This window comes from Notolabrus celidotus, chromosome 14 (genome assembly GCF_009762535.1).
Source record: "Notolabrus celidotus isolate fNotCel1 chromosome 14, fNotCel1.pri, whole genome shotgun sequence".
NCBI lineage: Eukaryota > Metazoa > Chordata > Actinopteri > Labriformes > Labridae > Notolabrus > Notolabrus celidotus.
This window is the reverse complement of record NC_048285.1, coordinates 25,626,920-25,654,808: the sequence shown is the minus strand read 5'-3', so window position 1 is coordinate 25,654,808 and position 27,889 is coordinate 25,626,920. Positions and strand designations below refer to the sequence as shown.

At 39.8% G+C, this 27,889-nt stretch overlaps 3 protein-coding genes across 4 annotated transcripts in view; all 3 read left to right on the top strand.

Annotated features, from left to right (window-relative positions):
- Positions 1-3,143, top strand: part of stim1a (stromal interaction molecule 1a) — a 38,386-nt gene extending 35,243 nt beyond the window's left edge. For both annotated transcript variants that reach the window (XM_034700754.1, XM_034700755.1), the window contains exon 13: positions 229-3,143. In XM_034700754.1, coding sequence (XP_034556645.1) covers positions 229-748 — 520 coding nt within the window. In that variant the 3' untranslated portion in view covers positions 749-3,143. The remainder of the gene's footprint in view (positions 1-228) is intronic.
- A 1,834-nt stretch (positions 3,144-4,977) lies between these two features.
- Positions 4,978-16,862, top strand: LOC117825790 (protein sel-1 homolog 3). Its single transcript, XM_034701731.1, has 33 exons — positions 4,978-5,247; positions 5,390-5,867; positions 7,009-7,135; positions 7,220-7,341; positions 7,453-7,568; positions 8,388-8,449; positions 8,540-8,672; positions 8,758-8,893; positions 9,003-9,140; positions 9,480-9,685; positions 9,780-9,956; positions 10,607-11,081; positions 11,328-11,454; positions 11,529-11,650; positions 11,745-11,860; positions 11,951-12,012; positions 12,092-12,224; positions 12,308-12,443; positions 12,544-12,681; positions 12,982-13,187; positions 13,282-13,461; positions 13,875-13,994; positions 14,120-14,260; positions 14,540-14,602; positions 14,733-14,906; positions 14,985-15,112; positions 15,198-15,281; positions 15,371-15,461; positions 15,562-15,652; positions 15,747-15,856; positions 15,965-16,092; positions 16,197-16,299; positions 16,529-16,862. Exons 1-33 carry the CDS (start codon positions 5,164-5,166, stop codon positions 16,616-16,618), a joined length of 4,797 nt encoding a protein of 1,598 aa, XP_034557622.1. The 5' UTR covers positions 4,978-5,163; the 3' UTR covers positions 16,619-16,862.
- Positions 16,863-18,897: 2,035 nt separating this feature from the next.
- Positions 18,898-27,889, top strand: part of robo2 (roundabout, axon guidance receptor, homolog 2 (Drosophila)) — a 341,550-nt gene continuing 332,558 nt past the window's right edge. Inside the window, exons 1-3 of the mRNA XM_034700866.1 lie at positions 18,898-18,992; positions 21,349-21,506; positions 23,210-23,341. Coding sequence (XP_034556757.1) covers positions 23,224-23,341 — 118 coding nt within the window. The 5' untranslated portion in view covers positions 18,898-18,992; positions 21,349-21,506; positions 23,210-23,223. The remainder of the gene's footprint in view (positions 18,993-21,348; positions 21,507-23,209; positions 23,342-27,889) is intronic.

The following is a 27,889-nucleotide window of genomic DNA, read 5'->3' as shown; positions in this document are numbered from 1 at the left end:
GCTTTACAGAACCTATGCATCCACACTCTTTAACCTCTCACTGTGCTCATGTTGTTCTTTGCCTGCACAACTAACAAGTGTGGAGTTCCAGTTACCCGGCTGTGCCCAGCGTGTCCTTGGCTTTGCAGGCCTAGCGTAGATAAACCCCAGCATGCAAGGCTTCAACTTCTGTTTGGGTTTGTTTTTAATCTCTTATTTCCTCTAATGTTTGTTTTTCTCCTTCCCCAGGGACCTAAACCGCTCTGACTCTGACTCCTCCCTGTCACTGTCTCAAGTTGGTGATCGGCTATCTGCATACAGCTCCAAAGGCCACCTAATTAAGCCTACTTCTCTCATGCACGGCATCTCCAACCGATCAGAAGATACCGTCTCTCTGCACAGTCAGACCCCGAACGGAGGAAACCGCATTCACGAGGCCAGTCCTGGAGAGCCCAGCCCCGACAGTCCTATACTCATGAAGAGGGTGTACGGCATGCAGGAGTCTCCCAGCCTGGGAGAGATCAACAGCCTGTCAGAGTCATCCCGCTCCCTCAGCCCCAACTCCACTGAACCCGACACGCCGTCACCCACAGGAGGAGGGCAGCCCGGGGTCGTGGGGGTAAAGGGCGGCGGCGGCTCCCGCATCCCGCAGCTGTCCGCTAAGAAGAGCCCCCTGGAGGAGGACAGTGGCTCTACGGGAGAAGACACAGATTCCACTGCCAGCCGCAAGAAACACACCTTCAAGATCTTCAAGAAACAGAAGAAATAAGGGCTACATGAACTACAGGCTGTACAAGCTGTTTGACTGAATTCCTCTGGTTGGTCTTTGGAAACAAGTTTCTAAGTTGGTCTAAGGATGGCACACATTGCTGCCATTGCATCTTCTTGTAGGTACAACACCTACTCTGAGGAAGTGGACTGTGGGAAGAACCAGCTGTTCAGTTTTATCTGCTTATTTGGTCAGCGTTGAATATGTGGGGAATGGGTAGGTTTGTATATTGGAATGTAAAGTATTATTTATTCTGCAGGAAATTTGTGCCAGTCTCAAAGGGAAACGTGTCTCCCGGTTGGTTTTTCTTTCTTGTTCTACGATCTATAACATTTTGCATGTCTTCACTTTTGTTTGACTGATACTCGAATGCTCTTAGTGTTTGCTTGGTTCTTGTCGTTAACCTGCTTAGACGACACTTGATGTTTTGTTGATTACTACCTAACCACCTAGCCTACAAAACCCAAAGTGAATGCGCACACCTTTTTTTTCTTTTCTCTGAGTACTTTCTTTTCAATGATGGTTACAAACTTTTCTGTCTTATGTTGTCTTCTTCTTCTTCTTCTTCTTGGCAGAGCTAATGAGGCATTAAGTAGATCCTCCAACAAAAGAGTGGGAAGCTCTTTAGCATTTATTCTGATTGTACTTAGCCTCTCCAAAGTGTCTGACACAGCTCAGCCAAAGAAGCTGCTTGGTGGGACTTGTATTTTCCTGAAGTGAAAAACAACAGAGATTAAAAAGGCTTCAAAATAATGTTTAACCTTAAATAATCTGAGTGCAGAAATGACATCAGCTTTAAGAGAGTAAGACAAGAGGTGAATCTCCTCACTAAATGACAAGTTACACAAGTTACCCACTTATTATCAGCTTTAGACCTTCTGCTTTATTTTTAGGATTTAGGGTTGAGTGCATGTGAGCATGAGCGAGTGAGAGAAAACGCTGCAGCTTTTTAGAAATGTCTGTAAGGCTAACCTTGCTATACTGAACAACTCCACCAAAACAGGATGTGAACACATATCAGGGCTAAAGCATCCGGGTGGGATTCAAGTATCTGTTTAATTTAAGGCAGCGATGTTACCAAACACAGACTTACCAAAACTGTACAATTAGAATACCAAGGAATGAAAGACAACACAGTGTTATCTGATGTTGTATTGAACTCAAAGATGCAGATACACTTTGGAAAAAGTGAGAATTATGTACCCTAATTATAGATTATTTAAAGGCAGACATATCTGAAGTGTTATTCAAAACAATCAAAGAAGAAACGGACACGTTTTCAAAAGTTACACTCAGTCGATGTGATCTTGAATAAAGTTCCTTCCACCAAATGTTGATTTATTAAATTGGGTGTGAGCTCGGTTTCGATTTTGGCTTCTGCTACTGTCCGTCTTATTGTTTTGTTTCTGTTACAGTGATTGTTTAGGTGGATGAAGGAAGCTTCTGTGCAGTTAGTGCGCATGGGATGACGGGGTGAGTTCTGGTAAGGGCTATAGTTACAGAGCGAACACTTTTGCTCCCTATGAGGGAAAACTCTCCTCTTTGTAATCCACCTTTGTTTGGAAGATTCAGCTTGACAAGTTGTGGAAGCAGAAGTCAGAGTGCCAAACCTCCTTTTTTTTCTTTTGTCTGAGGCCTTTGTATTAGTGCATTTGCCCTTTGACCCCCCCTCTCACACAGAACACAAAACAACAGGATATACATACAGTCTACATGTATACCCTGAAAACTGAATGTCCACAGTATGTTTACATTTGTTACAGATGAATATTATCCTCAGATTACATTGTGCCAGATGTAATAATGAAAGCCTCATACGAGCACAGAACTATGCATCAGTAGTTGTAGGTGATTATTTAAGTATGGGAACGCCGGTACATGTAGGGCGTTCCTGATCGACGAACAACCAAAAGTGCTGCAAAAGACACAGTGGGCCTCCCCCAGCCTCATAATGTAACAGGTGGTTTGGATGAGTCAAAAAATGTTACAATACTTTATTTTAGCAACCAGTTTAAAAAAGAAAAAGATAAATTTCCTACTGGTCCTTTTGTAAAGTGTTATTTGTACCTCTTTTGCACGACAGAGCTGTAAAAGAATGATGCTGTATGAACGTGTGAGAGCGTGTGAGTGCGTCTGTCTGCTCCCAGTATACTGCACTGTAATGTTGATGCATGTCAACTGCTGTAACGAAACCTATATTGGGTTAAAAAAGAGTGGATCAGTTTAAACTCTTATCTTCCCCCTACCCTTCTTTTTCTTTCTCTTTATTTCGGGCTTCTATTTATGAAAACCTGCAGTATATTTGTACAGAGAAAATGATAATTTTGCATCTTCTGTGATGGTCTAGACTTTTATGGCACTCCTGCATGATAGCAATAAACTATTTTGAACGAAAGATGAGTGGATTTCTTACAGATTGAATGCTGCATGTTGCACTACACTTCAGATTCTCTTCTTTGTAGATAAATCAAATATCTTAATCAACACTTCAGTGTAATGTAGAATAACGGAAGAGGATTAGGGCCACTGGAAAAAAAAATAAAAAATGAAGGTCAACATTTTTAAAATTATTATGAGTAAAAAGTCAGAATTCTGAGGAAAAAAGTCAGTTTTCTTTTTTTTGTTATTCAACTTTTTATTGCATTTTTTTCAGTTTTTCTTTGTTCACCACAAGTTGACAAATTATATTTAAGTTATACAAAACCAACAAAAAGAGAATTGAAAAAAATATACATATAATAATAATAAAGTAAATACGAAAAACAATAAAGATAATAAAACAGAATTCCTAATTTTCTCTGTGATGTTTAGAGGTTAACATAATAGTATTTCATGTCACAATATTACATTTCATAATAACGTTCATCAGACATAGAGGACAAATTAATTGCACATCGGATACCATAGTCACCTTCTCCAATCATTTCCAAATAAGGAAAACAAGTCAGAATTCTGACTTTAAACTCAATATTCTGACTTTTTTTCTCGGAATTACAATGTTACAATGTCATTTAGCAGACGCTTTTATCCAAAGCGACGTACATACGAGAACAAGAACAACACAAGCAAAGATCTAGACAAGAGGAAACAAGATCAGTAAGAGTAACAAATCAATTTGTGCTTCAAGTCAATTTGGGTGCAGGTACTGCCAAGCAGTGTAAAGGCAATGCACAAAAGCAAGTAAGGATTTTTATTTATTTTTTGTAAATAAAATAAGGAACATCTACAATGAAGCAACCAAACCATTTAAGACCTTCCATTATCACCATCAACAATTAACATCACCACAATAACGACCAACCAAGAATTCTGACTATTATCTCAGAATTTTGACTTTTTGCTCAGAATTAGAATTTTAATCTCAGAATACTTTTTTTCAGAAAAATAATGATAAATAAAACAGCAAGGGGATATGTTCGGTCCCTCGTACAAGCACCGCCTGATGTGCACGACCGCCTGCTGTAAGCCACCGCCTGATGTACGCCACAGCCTGATGTGCTGCAGGTGTTGCTGTGCTGCCTAGGATGAAACTGTGCGCATACTTGTGCAGTTATCAGCATAGTGTACACTGCAGTACTGCCTGTCACCAGTAGGTGCTGCTGTGACTTTAATTATGTTCTGAAGGATTGTTCATCACAGATCATGATAGAAAGAGTAGTGAGCACAAGCATGTTAAAAACAGGTTCTGAGAGTAAATACTCAATGTGTCCATTAGGTGGCGCTATTCATATGACAAACAGGTGTACTGCCAAGCAGTGTAAAGGCAATGCACAAAAGCAAGTAAGGATTTTTATTTTTTTTTGTAAATAAAATAAGGAACATCTACAATGAAGCAACCAAATAATTTAAGATCTTCCATTATCATCATCAACAATTAGCATCACCACAATAATGACCAACCAGAATTTGGACTTTTTGCTCAGAATTCTGACTTTTTTCTCAGAAAAATAATACTAAAAAAAATGTACCTTAATTTTTTTTTTCCAGTGGCCTTAAGGGATGATAACAGGTTACCTTTGGTTTATGTCAAGAATCAGCATGCAGTAAAGCTCCACCTTACCTGCAATGTGTAATGACCAACCAAGAATTCTGACTATTATCTCAGAATTTAGACTTTTTGCTCAGAATTCTGACTTTTTATCAGAAAAATAATAATACAAAAATTTGACCATTTTTTTCCCCCAGTGGCCCTAATCCTCTTCCGTATTGAATCCTAAAGGATGAGAACAGGTTACCTTTGGTTTTATGTTAAGAATCAGCATGCAGTAAAGCTCCACCTTACCTGCACTGTGTATATAGTAATTGGGTGGGACTTTCTGCAGTTAAATATTTACCTTTGCTTCATTGTAAGTGAGGTGGAGCAGGATGAGGCACGGATCTTGAGGCTTGTTCTTCCTCAGCCTGAACAACTTTTAATGGAGAGATTCATGAAAACACTGTGCAAACCATGGACATCAACACAGCACGTGGGCATCTATCTGTTTTGTCTCAGTGTGCAGGTAGGAGTTCATATTTGAATTCATTAATTCATATTATATTGTCGTGTCTGGTCACAAACACGACCCACCCCTCGTGGAGTTCTTCAGACACATTAGGAAGGAGTATTTTCACACACAGATCTTCTTCCTCCTCCTCACACAGACGGCCCTGTGTTTAAACGAGATAATCCTCCTGGATCCTCCAGAGGAGGCTCTGCCGGACAGCCGCCTGGATGTGTTCTACTCTTGTAGTCAACCTGCCACCGTGCAGCTGGACTTGATCGTGTTTCTGGACACTGGCCGTGCCCGCGCGTTCCGGCTGAACCACTGGAGATGTGACCCCCATGGTCCGAGCTTAAAGACCGTGAGGCTGAACCTGCCTGATTGGTTGGTGTATCGAGCTGATGGGATTGTTCCAGAGTCTCAGTGGGTGCAGAGTTGCATGCTGGAAGCAGCAGTCACATTCCCTCACATATTCAGTGACGCGGAGGAGTTGGTTGCAGACAGTGATGTGGCCTTTTTAAAACCGATTCCTTATTTTAACCGACCTGTGAAAAGACATCAGCTGTGCATCACCTGGAGCATGTTAATGCTGCAACTGACTCCAGGCTTTTTACTAAAACAATGTCCTCTGGAACAAGGTAGGGGTTTAAAGTCAGATCAGAGCTTCACATGTGCACAAAGGCTCCTAACATACTGCAAAACTCAAAATCTTACCAAGTGAAATTATCTCATTTTTAGTCAAAATGTCTTCTCCCACTTAATTTAAGATCAATTTACCCAACAGGTGACATTTGAGCAAGACAGAGGAACTTGTTTTAAGACAATGCATCTTACACTGCCTATCTTGTTCAGTCAAACAATCTAATAACAAGGTTTATTTAACATTTCATACATTTTTCAAGCTGATATCTTATTTGTAGAAGACGGATAATCTTGATTTAAGACAAACCCTTTACTTGATTAAAGTAAATGCATTTTATTGGATAATCTATCAGAAAACAGCTCCATTGAAAGAAAGAAAGAAAGAAAGAAAGAAAGAAAGAAAGGGTGGGTTATAGTTTTCAGGCACTGTTTCTTCTAAATCAGATAAAAATATACATCCTCAAACTACATGCACACAATGAAACACCTACTTTAGAGCATAGCTGGCTTATCCTAAAAAACAACATGACTGAATATTAGTACATCCAGCTCACTATGAGAAGACATTATATCTCAAAATGCTCAAATTAAACTTTGTAATCTTATTTGAAGTGCAAGATGGTCTTAAACCTAGATAAGTGCTGCTATAATACAACTCAAATAAAGGTGAATATATCTCAAATGAAGAAGTTGACATGAAATGTATTAGTGCAGAAATCTATTTTTTAATGAAAAAATACTAATCGTTAGCATTCCTGTCTTATTCTGAGACACTAAGCTTTAAAATACTGGTAAAATATTGCTTAAAATAAGTTTTCCTTGCTAATTTTAAGATCACAGTTTCTAAATATTACGTCTTATTTTCACTTGTTATATTGGCAGGGTTTTTGCTTATTTCAAGGTAAAAGTACCCTGAAATAATTTTTTGTCCCCAGTGCATAAACAGTGTTAGCATTTGTAAATCCAGAAATAAACTGCATACTTAGACAACAGTTCTACAGCTATACATCACTTTAGGTTGGATCAAAGGCCAGCCTGCCATACATAACTGGTCCTATTGGTATGGTTTCATTTTTAGATGTTTGGAATGCAATTAAACTCTCGATGTCCTGACTAAGAAAAACCTCTGTCACCCAGAAACGGTTCAGCTGCTGTCCTCCATATTTGCCTCCACTGGAGAAAACTTTGGCATTACAAAGAAATTGGACCCGTTCAGCAACAAAGCTCTGGAGTTTTTACGTTTTAAAGCCATCTCTTCCCCATGGTAAGGAGACTAAATTATAACTTAGCTTTGTATTCTGTTAACTCAGATGTTGTTTTAGTGTAAATATGCTTTTTATTCTTACAGGTGTATGTTTTCTATGTGGGTATTAGTGACCAGACACTGCCAAGGAAAGTTGTGTGGACTGTTCCATCATACAGACTCCCAGAATAACTACATCTCACCATCACTGTTCCTCACAAACTCAGGTTTATTTTATAGAGTTTCTTCTCACCTTTCACTTACTCTTACTATTCCACTACAGAATGCTCTTAAACAAACCTACATCACTCCCTCTCTGTTGCCTCTCATATGTCCAGGTCAGCTCCACATCCAGATAAGTGGACGGTCAAAGAAATCCCCTGCATTTCTCTCACCCTTTAAGGTGCATCTAAGAGAGTGGTGCCGAATCAATGTGATGCTGCTTGCTGAAAGGGTGAGCAGTTTCCTGTTAAAATATATCACTGCAAACCAGACCTACCTGGGATTTTGTTTTACACATGTACATGTACACATGATAACAGAGTGTCGAGCTACCTCTGTTCACAGGGTTTGCAAAAAAGATGAAGTGAAAAGTTCCTCACAGGAGCTTACATTTAAAAGAAGAACACAACAGAGTGGCAAAATGGGAATGTTCTGTGCTTGATTCTTTAAGGACTCCAGAATTAGAAATGATAAAAGTAGCATAAACAGGAAGTGTGCCATATTAAAATGCAGCAATAGATTATAGTGTTGGAAAATGAAGCTACTGTGTGGGTGCAAAAAACAGTAGTTCCTTAAATGTCTCCTTAAGGACCGACTCCCCTGTGTTAAAACATTGGTCGTCATACTGCATTGATTGATTTCTTTGTGACTACTGTATTAGAGATGGACTGTTTTTCAAAGGCTTAGAGTTCTGCATTATCAGGCAACATTGAGGTGTAGCTGATTTAAACGACAGGTGGAGGCATATCAGCTGTTTTTCTGTCATTTAGGACTCAACTCCTCCTCTTTGCTGGTATGATACCTAGTAGTAGTTGGAAGTTAGTTGGAATCAGCATTTCAATATGGTGGCTACCGTCTTTGGGCTTCATAACGCCTCTCCAGTAAACCAAAGGATGATGTCACTGAGACTTCATCCATGTTTTGTACTCTATATGTGGCACTGAGGGAGTCCAAATCAAGTTTCAGGGGGCACCCCTATCAGCACACCCCTGTATTGTATGTGAATTATTTTAATAATGAAATTAACGTGATGGTTGTCATTGCATCTCAGGTAACAGTCTCTGTGGTGTGCATAGACAATGAGCAAAGGACAGATTATTCTGTGGAGTACATGTGAGTCCATATTTTATATGATCTAATGTATCAATGTTTGAAATCGAAAAGTGTTTTTCTTTGATATGATTTGAGCACTATTTCACACAGGCTTGGACATGATATCATGCTGAATGACACACAGGGACATTTTGTGATCGGTGGAGGTAAATACATCAAAGGTGTGGAGGGTTTTTATGGACCAGTAGTTTACCACCGCAACAGAGTGGTACCTCAGAGCACGGTGAGTACACCACCCACCCTCAGTTATCGTCTAGACTATGACAGCTATTCAGTAGATTTGGGTCTGATAACTTTCTTCTCTGCAGTCTGAAGTTGTTCTTCCAGAGGTAGTCAGGGCTGTGAATCTGACTGGATGGCTGCAGACATGTCAAGCATTTCGTCTGGAGATGAATGCAAAGATCAGTGAATATTCTCATCAGGCCCAACAGGGGAAAGAGTCAGGTAGGAGGCTTATACTTCCACTAGATGGTGCTAAAAACTGATGCACAACAAATATTCTGGGGAGCTTTTTTTTATAGTGCTGCAAAGAAACTGACAGCTTTTTTTTCAGACACCTGCTTTGATGTTTACCATGAGTGGCGGGTAAAGGAGAGACAGCCTTCAGAATCACAGTGTGAGCTGTGGGAGGAAACTCTCCCTCAGAGGGGACGAGCTGTGAAACTGGTCAAAATTTTGGCTTTCAAACATGGTGAGAGAAGAAAATGCACAATATGAATTCTACTAACAATGTCCAGGGGTGGAAAATCACAATAAATACATTTGAATTATATATAGAACAAGATAAGCTCAATTTAGACATTAATTTAGTCTGGACTGGCGGGTCACCTTTGCCATGTTTCCCCTGATTCACATGCTGCTTCAGGATCTTCACCACATTTTTGTTGCTCAGCTTTGTTCTTCACAGAACCATCAGCTTAATTAAGAGCTCAGTAAACATTTTGTATTCATATCATAGTTATTATTCCCTGATGATAATTGCTAAAATGCAATTTTACATGGAGTATAAAATGTGATTTCTGACTTGCAGGAGGAAGAGGACTGAGCCTGACAGCTGTGGGCAGAGCGCTGTACTCATTATCACTTCACAAGCTGCACAGAGGTAACGGAACTGGAGCGGTCAGCACAATATTACCGCTGCTGCTCCAAGCTGGCTGCTTAGCTGATAACCGAGCTCTGCACATGGCATCTGTGCTCTACAGCTCCGGCCTGGGAATCAAGAAACAGACCTATAAGGTGTGTGCTTCTGGTCTCGGTTAACTCAAGTAAAAACACAAGGGAAGAGCTTCCACTTTCATCATATCCTCTCATGCCCTTGTGTTTGTTTCAGTCCTGGCTCCTGGCCCTGCTGGCAGCCCAGAAGGATGATCGATTAGCACTTCTGCATCTTGGGCACCTGCACCACCAGGGTCTGCATGGCTTTCCTGCAGACCCAGCCCTGGCCTATGCATACTATGCAAACATTGCTATACAAACAGCAGTCCGCCGTTATCCCACGCCTGAGCAGGTAATGCATGGTAACCCTGGATGCTTTAATTACATTGAGAGCCACAGTTGTGGTATATTCTGTACTGAAGCCTATCCTTATCCTCTCAAACTCACCAAAGTTTTCTTATGTTGGGATTTGAACCACTAAAGTATTTTTTAAATGGCGTCTAATCTGTTAATGATTTTTCTGCACATTTCTGATGTGTTTATGGTTCTCTTTTCATTCCTATGTGATTTCTATGTGTGCCCACAAGCAGTCTTGTGCCCTTACATGAGCAGTAAAGGGGGGTACATATTCTAACTGGGAACATTGAGCACTAGCTTCAAACTTAGGACATCTCATTTCTCAATTTAGGAACACAGGGGTGAGCAGTTCTGTGGTTTCAGAACAAGTTCATGAATCTGACTACTTCTCTTTTAAATCTTGTTAAGAAAGAAATAAGAAAACTATTTGAAGATGTTTGTGAACGGGGCTCAGTGTTTATGAAACATACTTTTCTGTCAGACAGTTATTTTCCTGCAGGAGCTGGAAAGAAACTATAAAGTAGCTGTGCACTTACTGCAGCCTATGAGCTGATTAGTGCTGTGATTCTACATTTTATGCACTCTGTATTGTGTTAGTTTTCCTTGTTTGTCATAATCCGATATGTGTACGTCTTCCTCACACAGATGGTCCTGGGTTTAGATGAAATAATGCTCCTGAATCCTCCTGAGGAAGCTCTGCCAGACAATCTACTGTATGTATTTTACTCTTGTAAGGGACCTGCTACAGTTCAGCTGGACTTAATCGTAGTTTTTGACACTGGCCTCTCTGAGATACTCCGGCTGAACCACTGGAGATGTGACCCCTTTGATCCCACTATAAAGGCTGTGAGGCTGAACCTGCCTGATTGGTTGCTGTATCAAGCTGATGAGATAGTTCCTGACTCTCAGTGGGTGCAGAGTTGTACGCTGGAAGCAGCAGTCACATATCCTGTATTGGATGACGATGAGGAGTTGGTTGCAGCTGCGGATGAGGCAGCTTTGGAGCCTGTTCCTTATTTTGACCGGCCTGTGAAACGGCATCGGCTGTGCAACTCCTGGAGCATGGATATGCTACGATTAACTCCAGGCTTTGTTGAGAAACAGTGTCCTTTTGAACAAGGTAAGGTGTCAAAGTAACAGCAAAACTTCTTATGTGCACATGGGCACCTCAAATCATGAATGGTGAAGCTTTTTGAAAATCCTTTAAAGTTCTGCAGCATCCTCAGAATGATTCTAGGATGTGTTTAATTCTTTGTACACTCAGTGTTTTGGTCTGTAGAGAGAACCTGTAACTAGAAAATTTAGGCATAGAATGGACGTCTCCAAGTCATCAGTTACCAACAAAAACTCTCCTTGTGTTTTATAGAAACAGTTCAATTGCTGTCCTCAATTTTTGCCTCCACTGGAGAAAAGTTTGGCATCACAACAACTCTGGACCCATACAGTGATAATGGTCTGGAGTACCTGCGTGTGAAAGCCATCCCCTCTCCATGGTAAATACAGATCTTAGCTTCTGTGTCATTAACACAAGTGTCATTTAGGCTAAGTGTGCTTTTTATTCTTCCAGGTGTATGTTCTCTGTGTGGATATTGGTGACCAGACACTGCCAGGAAGAGATATGTGGACTGTTTCATCATATAGACTCCCAGAATAACTACATCTCACCAACACTGTTCCTCAGAAACTCAGGTATGGATGAAGAACTGTTGTGTCAAACACTAATAATGTAACCACACTGTACAATAATGTGAACATGAATAAGTCTCTTAACTACATTTTGCAGGTAAGCTTCACATCCAAATGAACGGGTGGTCAGAGGAATCTTCAGCTTTTCTCACCTCGTTCAAGGTGCCTCTGAGAAAGTGGTGCCGAATCAGTTTTATGATGCTCATTAAAAGGGTGAGTCCTTATATGCTTGAAAAAATAATATCTCTGTACAAAAATATGAAATGATGAAGGAGCAAAATGGTCATTGTCTCCGCATTTCAGGTAACAGTCAACATGGTGTGTATAGATAACGAGCAGAAAACAGATTATTCTACCAATTACATGTAAGTCTACTATGTCAGGAATAAAAAATGCTCTCTGAGTGGTCTTTGATGTTTACATGTTAGCACTATGTTTTTGCAGCTTTGCGCATGATGTCGTGATGGATGACACAGAGGGATATTTTGTGATCGGTGGAGGTAAATACATCAAAGGTGTGGAAGGTTTTTATGGACCAGTGGTTTACTACCGCAACAGAGTGGTACATCAGAGCCCGGTAATGTAACCCCCTGCCTACAGTTATCATCCATGTCAGCTTTATAGTTACTAACTTAGTTGTGATAACTTTCTTCTCTGCAGTCTGAAGTTGTTATTCCAGATGTAGTCAGGGCTGTGAATCTGGCTGGATGGCTGCAGACATGCCAAGAATTTCATCTGGAGATGAGTGCAAAGATCAGTGGATACACCCACCAGGCCAGAAGGAGGGAAGAGTCTGGTAGGAGGCTTATACGTCCACTAGATGGTGCTAAAGTAACTGAGTTGAACTATAATCAGCAGAACAACTGAAGGTACAACTGAATAATCTTGCTTTTCAGACATCTATGTTGATACTTTCCACAAGTGGATAGTAAAGGAGAGACAGCCTTCAGAACCACAGTGTGAGCTGTGGGAAGAAACTCTCCCTCAGAGGAGACAAGCTGTGAAACTGGTCAAGATGTTGGCTTTCAAACATGGTGAGAAATAAACTTAATACAATTAATTTTCCAGAAAAGTAGTTCAAAATATCCAGAGGTTATAAGTGATGATAAATATCTTCACTCAGCTACTGGACTTATAGTATTCGTGATGGCACTTTATTAACCCCATGATGTTAATACCTTGCAGATGAAACTTAATGTTTCATGAAACTGACGCATGCAGCTGTCCTGTTATTGTTTAACAAAAAGAATGAGACCCAGATGCAGACTTGACGTTTATTTAACACTTGTAATATTTTCTGTGTAATCTAACTTTAAGCACTTCCTTCCTTGCAGGAGGAAGAGGGCTGAGCCTGGCAGCTATGGGCAGAGCGCTGTACTCGTTATCACTTCACAAGCTGCACAAAGGAAGCAGAACTGGAGCGGTCAGCACAATATTACCACTGCTGCTCCAAGCTGGCTGCTTAGCTGATAACCGAGCTCTGCACATGGCATCAGTGCTCTACAGCTCCGGCCTGGGAGTCAAGAAACAGACCTATAAGGTGTGTGCTTCTGGTCTTGGTGAACTCAAATAAAAACATGAGGGAAGAACTTCCACTTTCATCTTATCCTCTCATGCCCTTGTGTTTGTTTCAGTCCTGGCTCCTGGCCCTGCTGGCAGCCCAGAAGGATGATCGATTAGCACTTTTGCATCTTGGGCACCTGCACCACCAGGGTCTGCACGGTCTTCCTGCAGACACAGCCCTGGCCTATGCATATTATGCAAATATTGCTACGCAGACAACTTTAGACCGTCTCAATCCCACACCAGAGCAGGTAATGCATGCATTTCTACCTGGCTGCGTTGGTGTTCTAACTTTATATTACTTTCATAAATCCAGAATGTGTTAACTCATCCTCGCTATGATTATATAATCTGACATTAACTCTTTCTTGCCCACACTGCACACTGAGATTAAATAACAGTGTAAACACAGTTGAAGACATAATAAGACAGAATCAGAAAATAGTGTTTGTTTTTAATACAGGGACTGGGATGAAGCACATGTAGCTGGGGCTTATTTTGAAATATGAGAAGATGGTAATAGAAAGTCTGCTACCTTAACCCTTCCACTGTCACTATTATTGTGTTGGGAACAGAGGGGTGCATTTTTGGAATTATTGCAGCTGTTTTACAAAGCAAGGGCACATATTTATGTTTTTTCCCCCTTAAACTCTTTGTTTTTTAGACATTTGTTGAGGCAGTTTATCTAAACAATGACGAGGTGTTGAATCTCCAAACTGATAAGGACCATCACATCTTTCAATGGCTGAAACTGCAGGCCCGCAGGGGAGCGACTGAAGCAGAGGTGCCCTTTACTGTCATCTCTACATTTTAAATTGCATGAAAACAAGCATATCACAAACACTGTCATAGTTTAAGTTCCTGTAAAAATTGTAAATGAGGAATTATTGTATCATCACCATCTTACAGCAAGCAATTGGTCGCATGCTGTTCTGGGGTCAGCAGGGAGTGTCTCCAAACATCCAGGAGGCTGTGAGGCACTATGAAAGAGGAGCTGTCCGGTGGGAGGACCCTGCTTCGATGTATGATTACGGCATCGTTCTTCTGCAGGTCAGAATCACATTGGATGCATAGTGACGATTTATATTGTGAGGTTGCTGCGTAATGGATCATCTGCAGAGGTTTGAATGGTCGTGCAGGGAGGCCTGCCAGTAAAGAGTTGCGTGAGTCAATATGGGTTATTACTAGAGCCTGTACCAGGAGCTATGTTGCATGCTCTATCAGGTAGGTTCTGATCCTCCTGATGTTGTACAGGTAACAGATTAGCTGGTCATCAGTCGCCCAGATTCAATAGTATGTTCTTTTTTTTCAATGTTTGTTTTAATATAGGGTCAAGGTGTTGAAAAGGACGTTCCAAAAGCTGTCCGTTTCCTAAAGAAAGCGATGGACAAGGTATCGTAAAATTACTCCTTTGTTTACTCATTCTTTTTATCTCCACTGTAACATAAATGGTTAGCTTTCTGCAAAGAACTATTTTAGGTTTGCACAATCAACAGTGAGTCTCACAGTGTATGTCCCATAGAATTTTGTTCCTGCAATCAACGCCCTGGCCTGGTATTACGAGCAGCATGAGAAAGACTATGAGAAGGCAGTGAAGCTGTGGGAGCAGGCTGATCTTCTTAAGAGTCCAGATGCTGCTTTGAACCTTGGAGTCGTGTACTCACAGGGTCTGTACCCTGGAAAAGCTGCAGACAAGGTTAGCTTGAGTAACAGTGGTCCCTATACTATGGTTACAGACTAGCATTTTGGGGTTACTAACTTATTTTTCTAACAGTTCATGGCCTATCAGTACTACCTGAAGTCTGCACAGAGAGGGCACATCAGAGGAGCGGTTCAGCTGGCTGACATCTGGACTACTGGGATACCTGGCCACGTTGACAGACGTCCATCAGATGCCGTTTTGTTAGAATCTTACCCTTTAATTAACCTAGTTTTGTATGTCTAGTTTTCTTTGTGTAAAGCTGAGTTGTCTTTAAACTTCCTGCAGGTGGGTGAAGTGGGCAGCTGAGCACAACGGATACCTGGGCAGCATCTTGCGGAGAGCCTTGGATTCATATCTCAAGAATGACATGTAATTTATTTCCCCATTCACTCAACATTGATCATTATCAAACCACTTGATGGCAGTTACAGCATCTTAAAATGTTGCCTTATCAACAGGTTCCACTCCCTGTTATATTACATGGTGGCTGCTGAGTGTGGATACGCTCCAGCACAATTCAATGTGGCATATCTTTGTGAACAGAATAAGGTGGGTTATCTCTACATTAGCTGTAATGTCATGATACTGTGACTGCTGTATTCACTCTTAACATTTATCATATTTATCTATTTACTTTGTATGTCTGTAGTTCTTCAGTATTCTGGACCCTGCTTTAGCTTCAAGTTGCATGTGGAGATATTACAACCTGACAGTCCAAAATGAAAATCCTGACCCGTATGGTAGGTAACCGTTTCTGAGACTTCAATGTGTGGAGATTTCTGTGCAAACATTCAATTTTTACCTGACCAAGCTCCAATCCTGTCATCCCTCCAGCCTTGATTAGGATGGGTGACCTGCTGTATGAGGGGCAAGCTGACATGCCCGGAGACTTGTTTTCTGCAGCAAAGATGTACTCGCATGCAGCACTAAGGAAGGAGCCACAGGTCGGCTTTTAAAGTTTCTAGTTTTGCTCTGTGTGTGTGCTGTTTATTCAAGTCGGTGTTTATTCATAATTACTCGTGGGTGTAAGTCACACTCTTCTTCTCTCACAGGGATGGTACAACCTTGGCCTCCTTGTTGCGGAGGGTTACAGGCTGCCGCTGTCAGTATTGATCAATCTGGGCCTTTCAGAGCTCTACCTGCAAGACAACATTACGCTTCAAAGTACCTTGTATGAAAGGTGTGTAAGGACTGAATGTCTGTGGAAAAGAGTTGTGTAAGTGCATTTAATGCTTCACAACATGATTCTGTGAGAAAAAACGATTCTATATTTTCTCTCAATAGATGCAGAGATTCAGAGGACACAGATGGGTTCTTCCCTTGCAGCCTTGCCCTCTACAATGTGTATTTTCAAACATTTCAAAATGACTATCACACTGCTGTTAAGGTAAGTGCAGTCTATATGTTATTTCATTTTTAATATTTAGATGATTTCATGGGGATGTTTTTATTTACTTCATTGAGGAGAAGACATACGCACCAAATCATGTGGGGACTAGAAATTAATCCTGTGTATCTTTCTGCTACTGGCCACTGGTAGCAGATCAGATAACATATCAGACTCATAATTTTGATGTAATTGCTGATATTTTTTCGGTTATTGTTACTTCTCACAGGTTTCAACAGCAGCTGCCATTGTTGCAGCTTCAACAATGATAGTAATCATCCCAATTTCACTCAGAAGACTCATGCTGTCCCTTAACTAGAGCCAAGATTCACAACAGGATCAACAAACAACAAACTGAGGGACTGAAGATCGACCAGCACTTAAACAGCACAATGACATCTCACCAGTTTACATATGTTGTTGGAAATACTGTACAGAACAAACCTGGTTGTTATAAAGATGGCTGTTTTAAATGTATTGTGGTTGTAAGGTTAATTCTGTTACAATACTGTATTGTCTTTAATTAAATTAATATATTGATATTAAATTGAACTGAATTGAAACTAAGTGTCTTTGTTGTAACAAGACTGGAAATTTGTTTCAGGCTCCTCAACTCAACTCAACTCAACTCAACTTTATTTATATAGCACCTTTCATACATAGAAACATGTAGCCCAAAGTGCTTCACAGAATAACAGACAGTCAGAAAACAACAGCGATGGTAAAATTATAAAAGGCATGATTAAAAAAGAACTATTTAAAAATTAAAAGAAAATCAATACAGTAAAATTAATAAAATAAGTAAGAGTGGAGAGAAAAGTTAAAAATAAGGTAGAGTTAACAAGATCAGATGAACACAAGAAATAAATAAGATAAATACATGTTAAAACAATGGTTTAGATCAGGGGTGTCCAAAGTACGGCCCGGGGGCCAATTGCGGCCCAAGGTCCATTTATTTATGGCCCCCAAGCTTCCATCCTAAATTGTGTTATTTATAGCAAAGAAATTAATCACCTTCTGAATCATCTGCACATTTGCAGTTTCTTTCAAGCGCACAAACAAAACTAAAGTCAGTCCAGAATTATCTCAAAAAGCTTTATATGGACCACCTCTCTAAAGCCAAAGCTCTGGGAATTCTTCAAGACGGCAATAAAGAAGAAACACAAGAACTCTTAAAGCTGACAGGTTTTCAAATTAATGTTTTTATCATGATGTGGAAATGTTCTTGATGAACACTAAAAGTTCAGAAGACACAAAAGAGGACACAAGACAAGATCAAAATTAGGAAATTGTGCACAAAAAGGTAAAATTAGGTGCATAAAAAATGTTCAGAACTCAGGAAAGTAATGACTTTGTTCTTAATATGTTGTCTGCTGGTCAGAACAGTCTTAAAAACAACATGAAAAAGAAGTGTGATGAAATCCAGATCGTGATCTTGCCTGCAGTAGGGTACTCTTGAAATAATGAGACAATATTTTTTCCCACATTGCCCGACCCTAATGAAAAACATTTTCCCCCAGAAGAAGATAACGTTTGCTAATCTTTACATGGTACTTCCTAGTTACTGTTTGATTGAGAAAACATTTAAAATAATTGTTATTAAATATTTCATTGATAACTTTTAGGATTCCAAAGTCTCAGTAGGAGCCACTGGCCCTGAGGTATTCTGACAACATCATATGTGGCCCTCTTTGAAAAAAGTTTGGACACCCCTGGTTTAGATAATAATGATTAAAATAATAAAAATTTGTTTCAAGCTCCTGCTGATTGATCAACAATTTTCTTGGATCCTTTTTGTCTCCCATTGATTCCTTCACTCTTTGGTGATCCATAAAAAAAATGCATTCAAAAGGTCACATGGACATGAAGTTGCAAAATTGAAACCTCTACCTCTCTAATGCCCTCTGGCTCCGCCCTATGCATGACGTAGTCATTTACCTGATAACTTCGTTACTGCACTGTCTTTTAAATAATTCGAAAGAAGCTAAGTCCTGCCTGGAAACCTAGGAAAACACCTCTTCTTGCAGAGAGAACACTGAAGGTAGTGTAACGCCGTACCTTGTTTAATCTCTTCAGATCTGTTAAACTGTTACTGCGTTAACTTAAAACTTAATTAAATATATTTCAGGGCTGTGGGGAAGAAATAGCACGGGACAACTTCTGCTCTGCGTCGTGATGCCTTTAATGACTCTTCAACAACGTTGGACAACTGCACATCAAACTCGTGACACATTTACTTAACCTCAGACAATATCACCCTGAGCAACCTTAAAGAAGCAGTGCAATATATGAAACAGTAGTCTTTCAAACTTCATTAAAGACTTAATGATATAACCACTTAGACCAAAATAAAATCTCATCTTACAGTAGGTTAACATACTCTCAGGTAGCGTTAAAAGGTTCAAATGGAAGCCTTAACCTGCTTTCCCAACTTAGATACCTAATTAAAACCACTACACACTGCATTTGCATTGTTAGAAAAATAAAATAATTTTCTAAAACTTTAAACTTTACTACATAGTCCTAATTAACAATTTCATGATTAGGGGCCTCATTAATTTATGGGTGTGGTTATTTCTGACTGCGCATGGGCAGATACGTGGCGAGCTGACGCCACAACGCGCACGTTTGGGCAGGTAGATACGAGACCAGACTACTCTTCTTGAAAAATGTCAAGCCATGAGTCCTTCATTGTAAGTTAATACGTTTATATATATTCAGAGCTGGGCACACGTCTTTTCAAGGTTTCATATTTGCAGTTAGTTTTTTTCTCAGAGGTTTTCACAAATAACCACAAATGTAACTACTGAAGAAAGACTGATAAGTGACTTCACAGTTTGACACCATGGAGCCAGTTTACCTGCGCACGTGTCAAATAATGTTATTGGCTTCCCTGATGTGACGCACTTTCCTACTGGTAGCCATATTCCATTAGGAATTTGATTAGTTTTTTGTTTTTTTTATATTACATGCCTGCTGTGTGCTCACCTGGACAGGAGCAAATAAGCCAGTTTAGTCTTAAACCCTCTAACTGGCCCTCTGTAATTAGTTTGTGCATTAGTAAGGGGATTTAATTATTTAATTCAGCAGATATCTTTCACATTGCTCCATTAACCGCTTACTTTTTAGCTTTAAATTCCCAATTGTATTGAGCGAACAATAAGGTTCTGCAACAACATTGAAGTATGTAAGACAAGCACATAAATACACATGCTTGGTAAATTATATTGATTTTAAGACCTAACTGTAATGCAGAATGTTTGCATTATGATGTTCAGGTTTTTTGATGTCAGCTAATTCAGGGGTACCCAAAGTGTGGGTCGGGACACCCCTGGGGGGTCGCGAGACACAAATTGTCTCAAGCTATCTAAAATTAGTACATTTAACTATTATAGTGAAAAATATTGACAAAAATAGTAGCTAAACTTGAAATAAAACCTTGAAAAAAAGAAAATGTAATGAGTTTTCTGCCTTTATTTTTTGCCAGATGACTCCTAAGTTTCAGGTGAGTGAACAGTTAATTATCAAAAGCCTCAGTAGCAGTAGGTTAATTCATAGAAACACAGCCACATGCTCATGTAGGTAGGCTAATTTTCTCCAGACCAGCTTAAGGAACCCACATTAAATCACTTTGAGGAACAGTGGGGGTCGCGAGTCTTTGGCATCTATATTTTGGGGCTCTCGGGCTTAAAAGTGTGGGAACCCCTGATCCAATGTGATTTACATTAATATATATCAGTCACTGCCTTTGTCTAAATCTAATTACATCTTCAACTACCCTCCAACTATAAAGACCTAGAGAGTGCATCTATTTATGAATAATTTGCCTCAGCTATATTAAGTAAGCATTAAGGGCACGCTGTATGAGTGCAATGATTTTTCTGCACCTAATGTGTCTGCTTTATTATGTGCACTTCATGCTTGAGTGTCCGGTCACTATAATTAGAGCTTCAGCTGTAACATGGGGTTTGTGTTTCCTATTTTAAGGAAAGGATAAGTTTATACAAAGGTGACGATGGCATATGAGTAATGTACCTAGCGGACAGCAGGGTGTGTCCTTCAGCTGTAAATCCAGAGTCAAGTTGCTGGGTCAGCGCATTTTTTTTGTGGAAGTTGCTAAATTCTTCAGGGTATCTGGCTGAGCTGCTCTTCGCTCTGACCTTAATGTTGTGAAGGGTGGTGACGCTACAGAAGGTTAGAGAAATAGTTTTAACACCTCACTGACACGAAGACAATTCAGGTTTATTTAAAATGACATTACTGTAAAAGGGTCATGCAGATTATGCTGCATTTGCATATTGGCAGCATGTTGTGATTACCTTATATACAGTTGAGATGATTCATAGCACCTAAAAAGGGAAAATTCTGTTTAGGTTGCAAATACAAACTTTGGTTTAATATCATGACAATGACATTTAGGTCTGGAGCTTATGACAAAAATCGGATCAGAATAATTTTACATTGGTTAATTGAAGTAGATACAATATATGGCATATATGGAGTGTATGGTTGCCAGCTTGGGGAGTTTTCTAAAAATGACAGAGGTGTGAAAATCCGGATGGGCAGAGTCGTTGATGATTCATGGCATGCACAATGACACAAAGGGCACAAGGGGCAGTGATTTATTACAGCAATATTGTATAACATTATATAACAAACAGTTTTATCCTCTATACTTCCCCCCCTTAAACTTATTGTGAATTAAGAATAGTTTGAATTACTTTGTGCATTTAAAGGGTTTACTTCTAGTGCTTCAATATGATCCTACATAAATCGTGATTTGAGTGCACAACAGCCACCGTCATGATTCCGTCAGCAAAAGCTGAAATGCAGACAAATAAAAAGGAAAAGGAAACGGCTGTTCTGAGGGAATCAAATTAGTTAAACTCTGCGAACAATGTCTTCCCAAGAAAGCAGCTCCTGACAGTGTACATTATCAAAGCAATCTGTCTCTCTTCTCCTTTTATTGTCCTTCTCGTCCATTTGTTTTCCTCTCATTTTCTCTTTTTTCCCTTTTTCCTCTTGTTTTCCCTCCCTCTGTCTCTGCAGATGGTCTATTTGGCCGGAGAAAGGGAAGAGAGCTCTGCCAGTTGTGTGCGTATACAGCGGAGGCAAAGAGAAGAAAGTCACACAGGCAGCAGTGGGAGCCGGACTTGTTCTGGGGATGTACGACAGAAACTGGACACGGAGGTGCAGATACAGCTGAGGTACTATGTGTGAGTGTGTGTGTTTGGGGGAATGGGGATTTGAAGTCGTGATATGTTGCGCTAGATAATGAGTCCTGCATGTTTTGTCAGCTGTGAATCTTACAATGCAGTGCTTGATATTACAGGATGTCATGTTTTTAAACTCTTATCATTTTAGCTACTTATTGAAAAGATCAGAGAAACCTTCAAAAGATGTATGAAGTCAAAATGTTAAAGTGAACTGCTACTCTATAATCTGGGTATGTTTCATGGATGAAAAAGTTGTGCTGAGGGATACAATATTCGGGCTGAACATTCACTTTGTTTTCTGAATGGCTCAGTGGTGTTTAACTCTGGTTAGTATTCTGCTGCGAGCGTGTAACTCATAAATAATCCAAATAGCCTGCAGAGAGGAGAGTCTCTGGAGGAAGCCTGACCATTTGTTTTTATTAGAAATTATACACACTAGATGGAGTACATGATGAAAAAAATGTACTTGCCTTTAGTGCTACATATTTGACAGTTGTACTTGAGTTCATGAGTTGGTTGAAAAAGTATTCATTATTTTAGTCTGATGCATGTGAGCCAGATGAAAATCATGCCTGATTGACATGGAATAAGGGTGATCTTGACGTAAGAGAGTACAATGATGCTTCAACATGTGGTCATATTTCTCAGACGTCTGGTTTGGAAACCAGTTTAAATATTGTATTGGTGTAATAGATTTATTTTTAGCCTTCAGAATCAGATTGAAGATGAGGACATTTTATTTGAATCCTCCAATCATTCACTGTAGAAATAACATGACAGCTTTTAATGTCTTAGAATTTAAACATAGAGTATGCTCAGAATAGGGCCACTGATCATTGTAGTATATATCCATTAGAGGTTTAATATCATTAAATATTTAGTGTTTGTGTGTCTGTGTCTGTGTCTGTGTCTGTGTCTGTGTCTGTACTATCAATCCAATTGGCAACCTCAGTGTGCCGCCAGACTGTGGAGTACAAAGTCATAAACGAGATGTGTTAGCTTGGTGATCAGATCTAATGCTTATTATATGCAAAGTTCTTTTTTTGTATTTAAGGACATGTCACATCTTTTTTCAACGATGTTAGGAAGCCAAATAATTCCTCTTTTTCTTTGAAGTCACCTTGTGAATACAAATGAGTGAATAAAAAGTGTAGTCCATTGACTTAATTGTTTCTTTGAAGGCCTATCGTGAATTGTCAGGATGAATGAGGGTGCTTAGTAAACTTTGCCATGCTGTTTTCATCAGTTAATGGAGTGTCAGGATGGAGCTTTGCCACCATTTTTATCAGTTGTTTTCTCTGTAAAGACGCTTAAAGTGACAGCAGGGATTACAGTTTTGGAAAGGTGCGTTATTTTCTTCCAGAGAAGTTTCTCCCAATAAAGTCTTTGGAGTTAAAGCGCTAGTTTACACCTGTATACTGATGTAAATGTGTACAGTTTTATTTGCATGAGTAGCTGTGGTGCTTTGTGTAAATTCCAGCACTAATAATTCTTACTGAACATTTAATGAATTTAATCTGACAGATGATTTATCTCTCCTGCTGGGCCTCATGTTCCCAGTAGTCTCATATTTTCTTTTATTTTGATATGCTCTCAATGGGCCTTCTCCCAACTATACCAAGCCTTTTTTAAACACAACAGAAACAGAAATACATGAATTGCTTGTGACACCCTCCATCTGTCTTTTTCTCCAGTATCCAATGGTGCCATGACTGCAAGAAGCCAGAGCAGTGTGGGATACAGAGCGCTCCAAGTGGGTGTGCCTTCTTCCACCTTCCAGCTTCTTCTCATTGTCTGCGGTCACTTACTAGGCGTCCAAGGTCAAGGTAAGAATTGGTTTTCTTCTGCTGTGTTTCTTGGAAGAGAAAGGGCTGGCAAAGAGTGCGTTGAGTTATTTATCAGTCAGGTAATCTGAAGAAGTTGAGCAATAGATTAACTGGTGAAGCAAGTGGTTGGTTGATTCAGGGTCACTGTTTAAGCTTTTGTTTGTTTCTCATTCATTGACTGTTTTTTAAAACTTTATGTAAGATTGCAAGTTTGCTTTTTGGTTGATGGTGGCGATTTGGGTGTGTGTGATATTGTGAAGTATTGGAATATGTCTGTGATCTGCAAATCCAGAGATATTGTAGTATCAGCACATTCTGTTATCATCTGTTGCAGTTCTATGCTCACACATGGACACATGTTGATGTTGTATACAATTCACAGACCAAGCACTCTGATGCAAACCATGGGCTAAACAAATAGCAGGTCTGCCAAATGGAGTGAAAACATTACAGTGAAGTTTGAGAAATCTCATGCCGTTAATAACACCCTGGATACTGAGATCGTGGCAAAGTCTGACAATAAGGAAGAGGAGGAGACTCACATCCTTATTGTGGAAGGCTTTCTGCTCTACACCTTTGAGCCTTTGATCGACGCGTTGAACCAACGCTACTTTATTTCCATCCCATACGAAGAATGCAAAAAGAGGAGGTGCTCAAGGAACTACTCGGTGCCAGACCCCCCCGGCCTGTTTGATGGTCATGTCTGGCCCATGTATTTGAAACACAAAAACACTTACGCAATTCAATGACGCACAGAGGCTTACATTTGAGAAGTGTTCGTGTGAATTCTCAGGGTTTTGTGATAAGCAGTGTGTATACTCCATTATTAAATGAAGCAGCAAAACCTGTCTCTCTCAGTGTTAGCTTGCACACATGGTGCATTGCAAAGGTGGTAAATGCAAAGACAGAGCCTGACTCTGTTTAAAAAATAATTACCGTACTGATACTGGACACTTATCATTCAAATGAATAGTTACATACTGGGTGATGTCTTAGAAACAAGGTGGAGTAAATAGACTGATATGCTAGCTTGATAAGGGGTTTTTCAGCAAAAGGACACATCGTTTTTTTTTTTTTGTTTACCTTTGTGAATCATTGTTAATTTTTGAATTAAGCAAAATGTCTGAGTCTACTTGAAGTCTTATCCATGTCAACACTCTTGTTTGATGTCTCTTGTACATGACATGAGTTGCCAAAGTTGCACACACAGATTAAGATCTGCTCATAACGGTGAGATGGCCTATCATTCTCTTTTCTTTGAAGACAAGGTTTCTTAAATAGGGAAGTTAGTTTGGTTGAACTGGTCAGCAACTTGCAAATAGTCTTGAAAATAACATGAAAACAAGGTGATATAATCTAGATTGTGATTCTGAGATAAAAGAGGTCATGATATGATATTTTTTGCCATATTGCCCACCCCTAGATGGAGGGTTTGTAACTCTAGTTAGATAGTAGAGCTGTATTTTGCTCTTAACAGACATTATGAAGACATATGCAAACACATACAGTCAAAGGACTGAAAAGGTGGGCATAGTACAAAGCAACATCAAGTAAGATCTGACTTTTGTGCAAACTCTGGGACTCACCTGCTTGTAAACGTGCGCATGAGGCTGCCACTGTCACAAATGCTTGACACTTGTGGTATGTGCTGAATTATGTGAAGCTGCTTTTTGAGATTGCATATTCACAAGTCATCCCATTGCTGGTAAACACTGGCTGTTTTCACTGACTCTTTGTAGAGCTGATGTGGCATGAAATGTTTCCTTTTTAGAGACGGTTGCAGCGCTCTGAAAAGAGGCTACCTCTGTTACAGGGTTGTGAGTCACAGGCGGAAAATTTGGGCAAAATGTTGTTGTGAATAGAAGTCTTCTGTCTAAGGGCAGACATGCACACTCAGAACACATTCGAACATTGACAAACAAAATAGATGGGTAGATCACGTGGAGATAACACGACTGCAGCACAGAGTCAAACATGGTGGATTTGCCACTACCGCTCTGACTACAGGTGTCAGAGAGCTGCTGGCAGGGCTGAACCGAGGGGGGCAGATAAAGAAGGGGGGGATTATTAGGAAATATACTTTAATCTGAGTTTGATTTTAAATCTCATCTATGCAAGAACAACATTGGATATATATCTGGTATAACTTCCTGTGCTTTTGTCCCTATATACCTCACAGAAGAAAGACTAAAATGTATTTCAAAATTTTCAAAATTTTCAACAGTGTGGTGGAGAATGACAAAAACTGTAAAAGCTATTTTTAGTCAAATACTTTATAAACAATACTATCAAGATGTAGAGTGCAAACATAGGTAAGCGACGCGTATAGAGTACAGAGTGAGCTATCATTTTGTAGACTGAATTTAATCCTCATATCCTGGGGAGACAAGGCCACTCTGCCCTCTGCTGTCAGAGCACTCTACTCCAATGAAAATGCAAGCTTAAAATTTATTTTAAGCAAATAGAGACAACCTGTCTATGCCTGAAGATGACACACAACATTAAACAATATGAGTCAGTAATTCTCAAACTCTTTGTAATGAAAGCAAAAGCAGATCTGTATCAGTTGCAGACAGACTGGGAGCAGAAGAGAGAGACAACAATGTCACCTGGTCCCTTTATGTGTTCTTTTAGTCCCAACCTGCTGACTGTTGACAGGGAGCTTCACAGCACTGCACAATGATTGACGTTCATACAATGGCTGACTTAGTAAGGAAACACAGACACAGAGCACAGTCTCTGCAGATAGTTACTGGTAACACAATGTCAATTGATGGTCTGTGTTCAGTGATTTTTCTGTACCAGCTTAGAAATCAGAAATAACAAAATTAACCATTTTTGATGACCAGGAGTTAATTTTTTTGTTGCCATAGTCTCAAAATAGGTTTTTTATATTGTTTGATTTTTACTAATATTGTATCAAAGTTCAGAATTCTGGTGTTATGATGACCCTAGTTGTTAGTTAGACAGCTCATACTATTTAATGGCACCAAATTATATTGATTTGGTGTTTTGGGTTTACTGAGCCACTTCTCACGCTGCAGCTGTAGATTTTTCAGGATATTTTCAGCACAGTGTTGATGACAATGCATCAATTCAAGATGAATTCTGGTCTTTGTACTTTTTTTTTGACATTTTAAAATGTACCTTTTTTTTTTTTTCCTTTTATTAGATGGAACAGCTGAGGATAGACAGGAAATGTAGGGAGAAAGAGAGTGGGAGAAGACGTGCAGCCAAGGTTCAAGGTTACTTTATTTGTACCCATAGGTAGATTTGGTTTGCAGTGAGTCAGCCTCCTGTAACAACAACCAACAAACAGCACAGGACAAAACATGACAAACAAAGTGACAAAGTGCTCAGTACGAAAAGGTAACCTCCAATAATAACAAGAAATGAGCTAAGTGCTGATGCTGGGAATCAAACCGGTGGCCGCTGCGATGAAGGCTTCAGCCTCTGTGCGTGGAGATGGTTTTAAATGCCGGTGCTCCAGATTTCTCTCTCGACACTCTCTCTTGGCGCTCAATGTGTCTGATTTCTGGTCCCTGATCAAAGTGTTTTAAATATATTGTCAGCATTGTAAAGCCCCTTGCTGTGCCCATCACACTTGATGTGGATGTGAGTCTTTGATCTGGGATTATGAGCTCATCATACCCCTGTAGTTATTTCTAATTATTCCGGTCAACATCTCCGTCATGTCAGTGCCCAAAATAGAAAGTGTGCTGTCCATGTTGTTCTTGTGCCTCAACATTAAAATGGGAAACAAGCTAATTCAGCTGTTGGTAGTAATGTGCCAAGTCACGATCCCTGAGTAAACATTCAGTTTGAATGATATTCAAGTAATTTGCTAGATAGACTGGACAGCCTGGGGTACAGCTCTGGAGGCACTTCAGCTGCTTGTAATGTGCCAAAAGACAACTCTGCCTTATCAGCAGCTGTGGACGCCTGCCAACCACCTTACAGATTGATTTTTTTATTACCAAGAATAAATGGATATTGAATCTGTGAGTAACAGAGTGACCTGGCAATGAAGACACTAATGTATTTTAGTCCAGTACGGGAAAGTACAGTTTGACAGCTGAACTGATTCTATTAGGTGTAGTGTTTTACATTTACACAATGAAAGTGTCCAAACCTGTGAGTCAGGACATTAAGAGACTCATTACACTGGTAATGATCAGGTTTTTCTGAATCCTGCAGTGAGTACTGTTTCATTTGTAATGCTCTATTCTTGTGTTGAACTGTCAGCACATGTAGCAGCAAATAGTTCCACTTTATATGAAGTCCATGTCTACAGTACAGAAACTAGTAAGACATGTAGCTGCTTCCAACCTTCTCTGTGCGATATGATGCTAAGTTTCAGCAGTCACTTAGGCAGTCTTTGCTCACAATCATTGTACCCAATTAGTTAAAGTGTAGAAAATAGCATTCTGCTTGCTCTAACGCTTGGAGAGAGTGGTGATGGCTTGCCGTAACACATTCCTGACAGCTTACTGTCTGCTTTAAGTAAAGCAAAGATGTGCTGATATCTAGCAAACACACTGGAGGGCT

What these genes read in the sequence shown, in the direction of transcription:
- LOC117825790 (XM_034701731.1), top strand. Translation starts at nt 5,164, where the DNA reads ATGGAGAGATTCATGAAAACACTGTGCAAACCATGGACATCAACACAG. An exon ending in ACAATGTCCTCTGGAACAAG is followed by an intron (nt 5,868 to 7,008) that starts GTAGGGGTTTAA and finishes TCTGTCACCCAG; the next exon opens with AAACGGTTCAGCTGCTGTCC. An exon ending in AATTTTGGCTTTCAAACATG is followed by an intron (nt 9,141 to 9,479) that starts GTGAGAGAAGAA and finishes TCTGACTTGCAG; the next exon opens with GAGGAAGAGGACTGAGCCTG.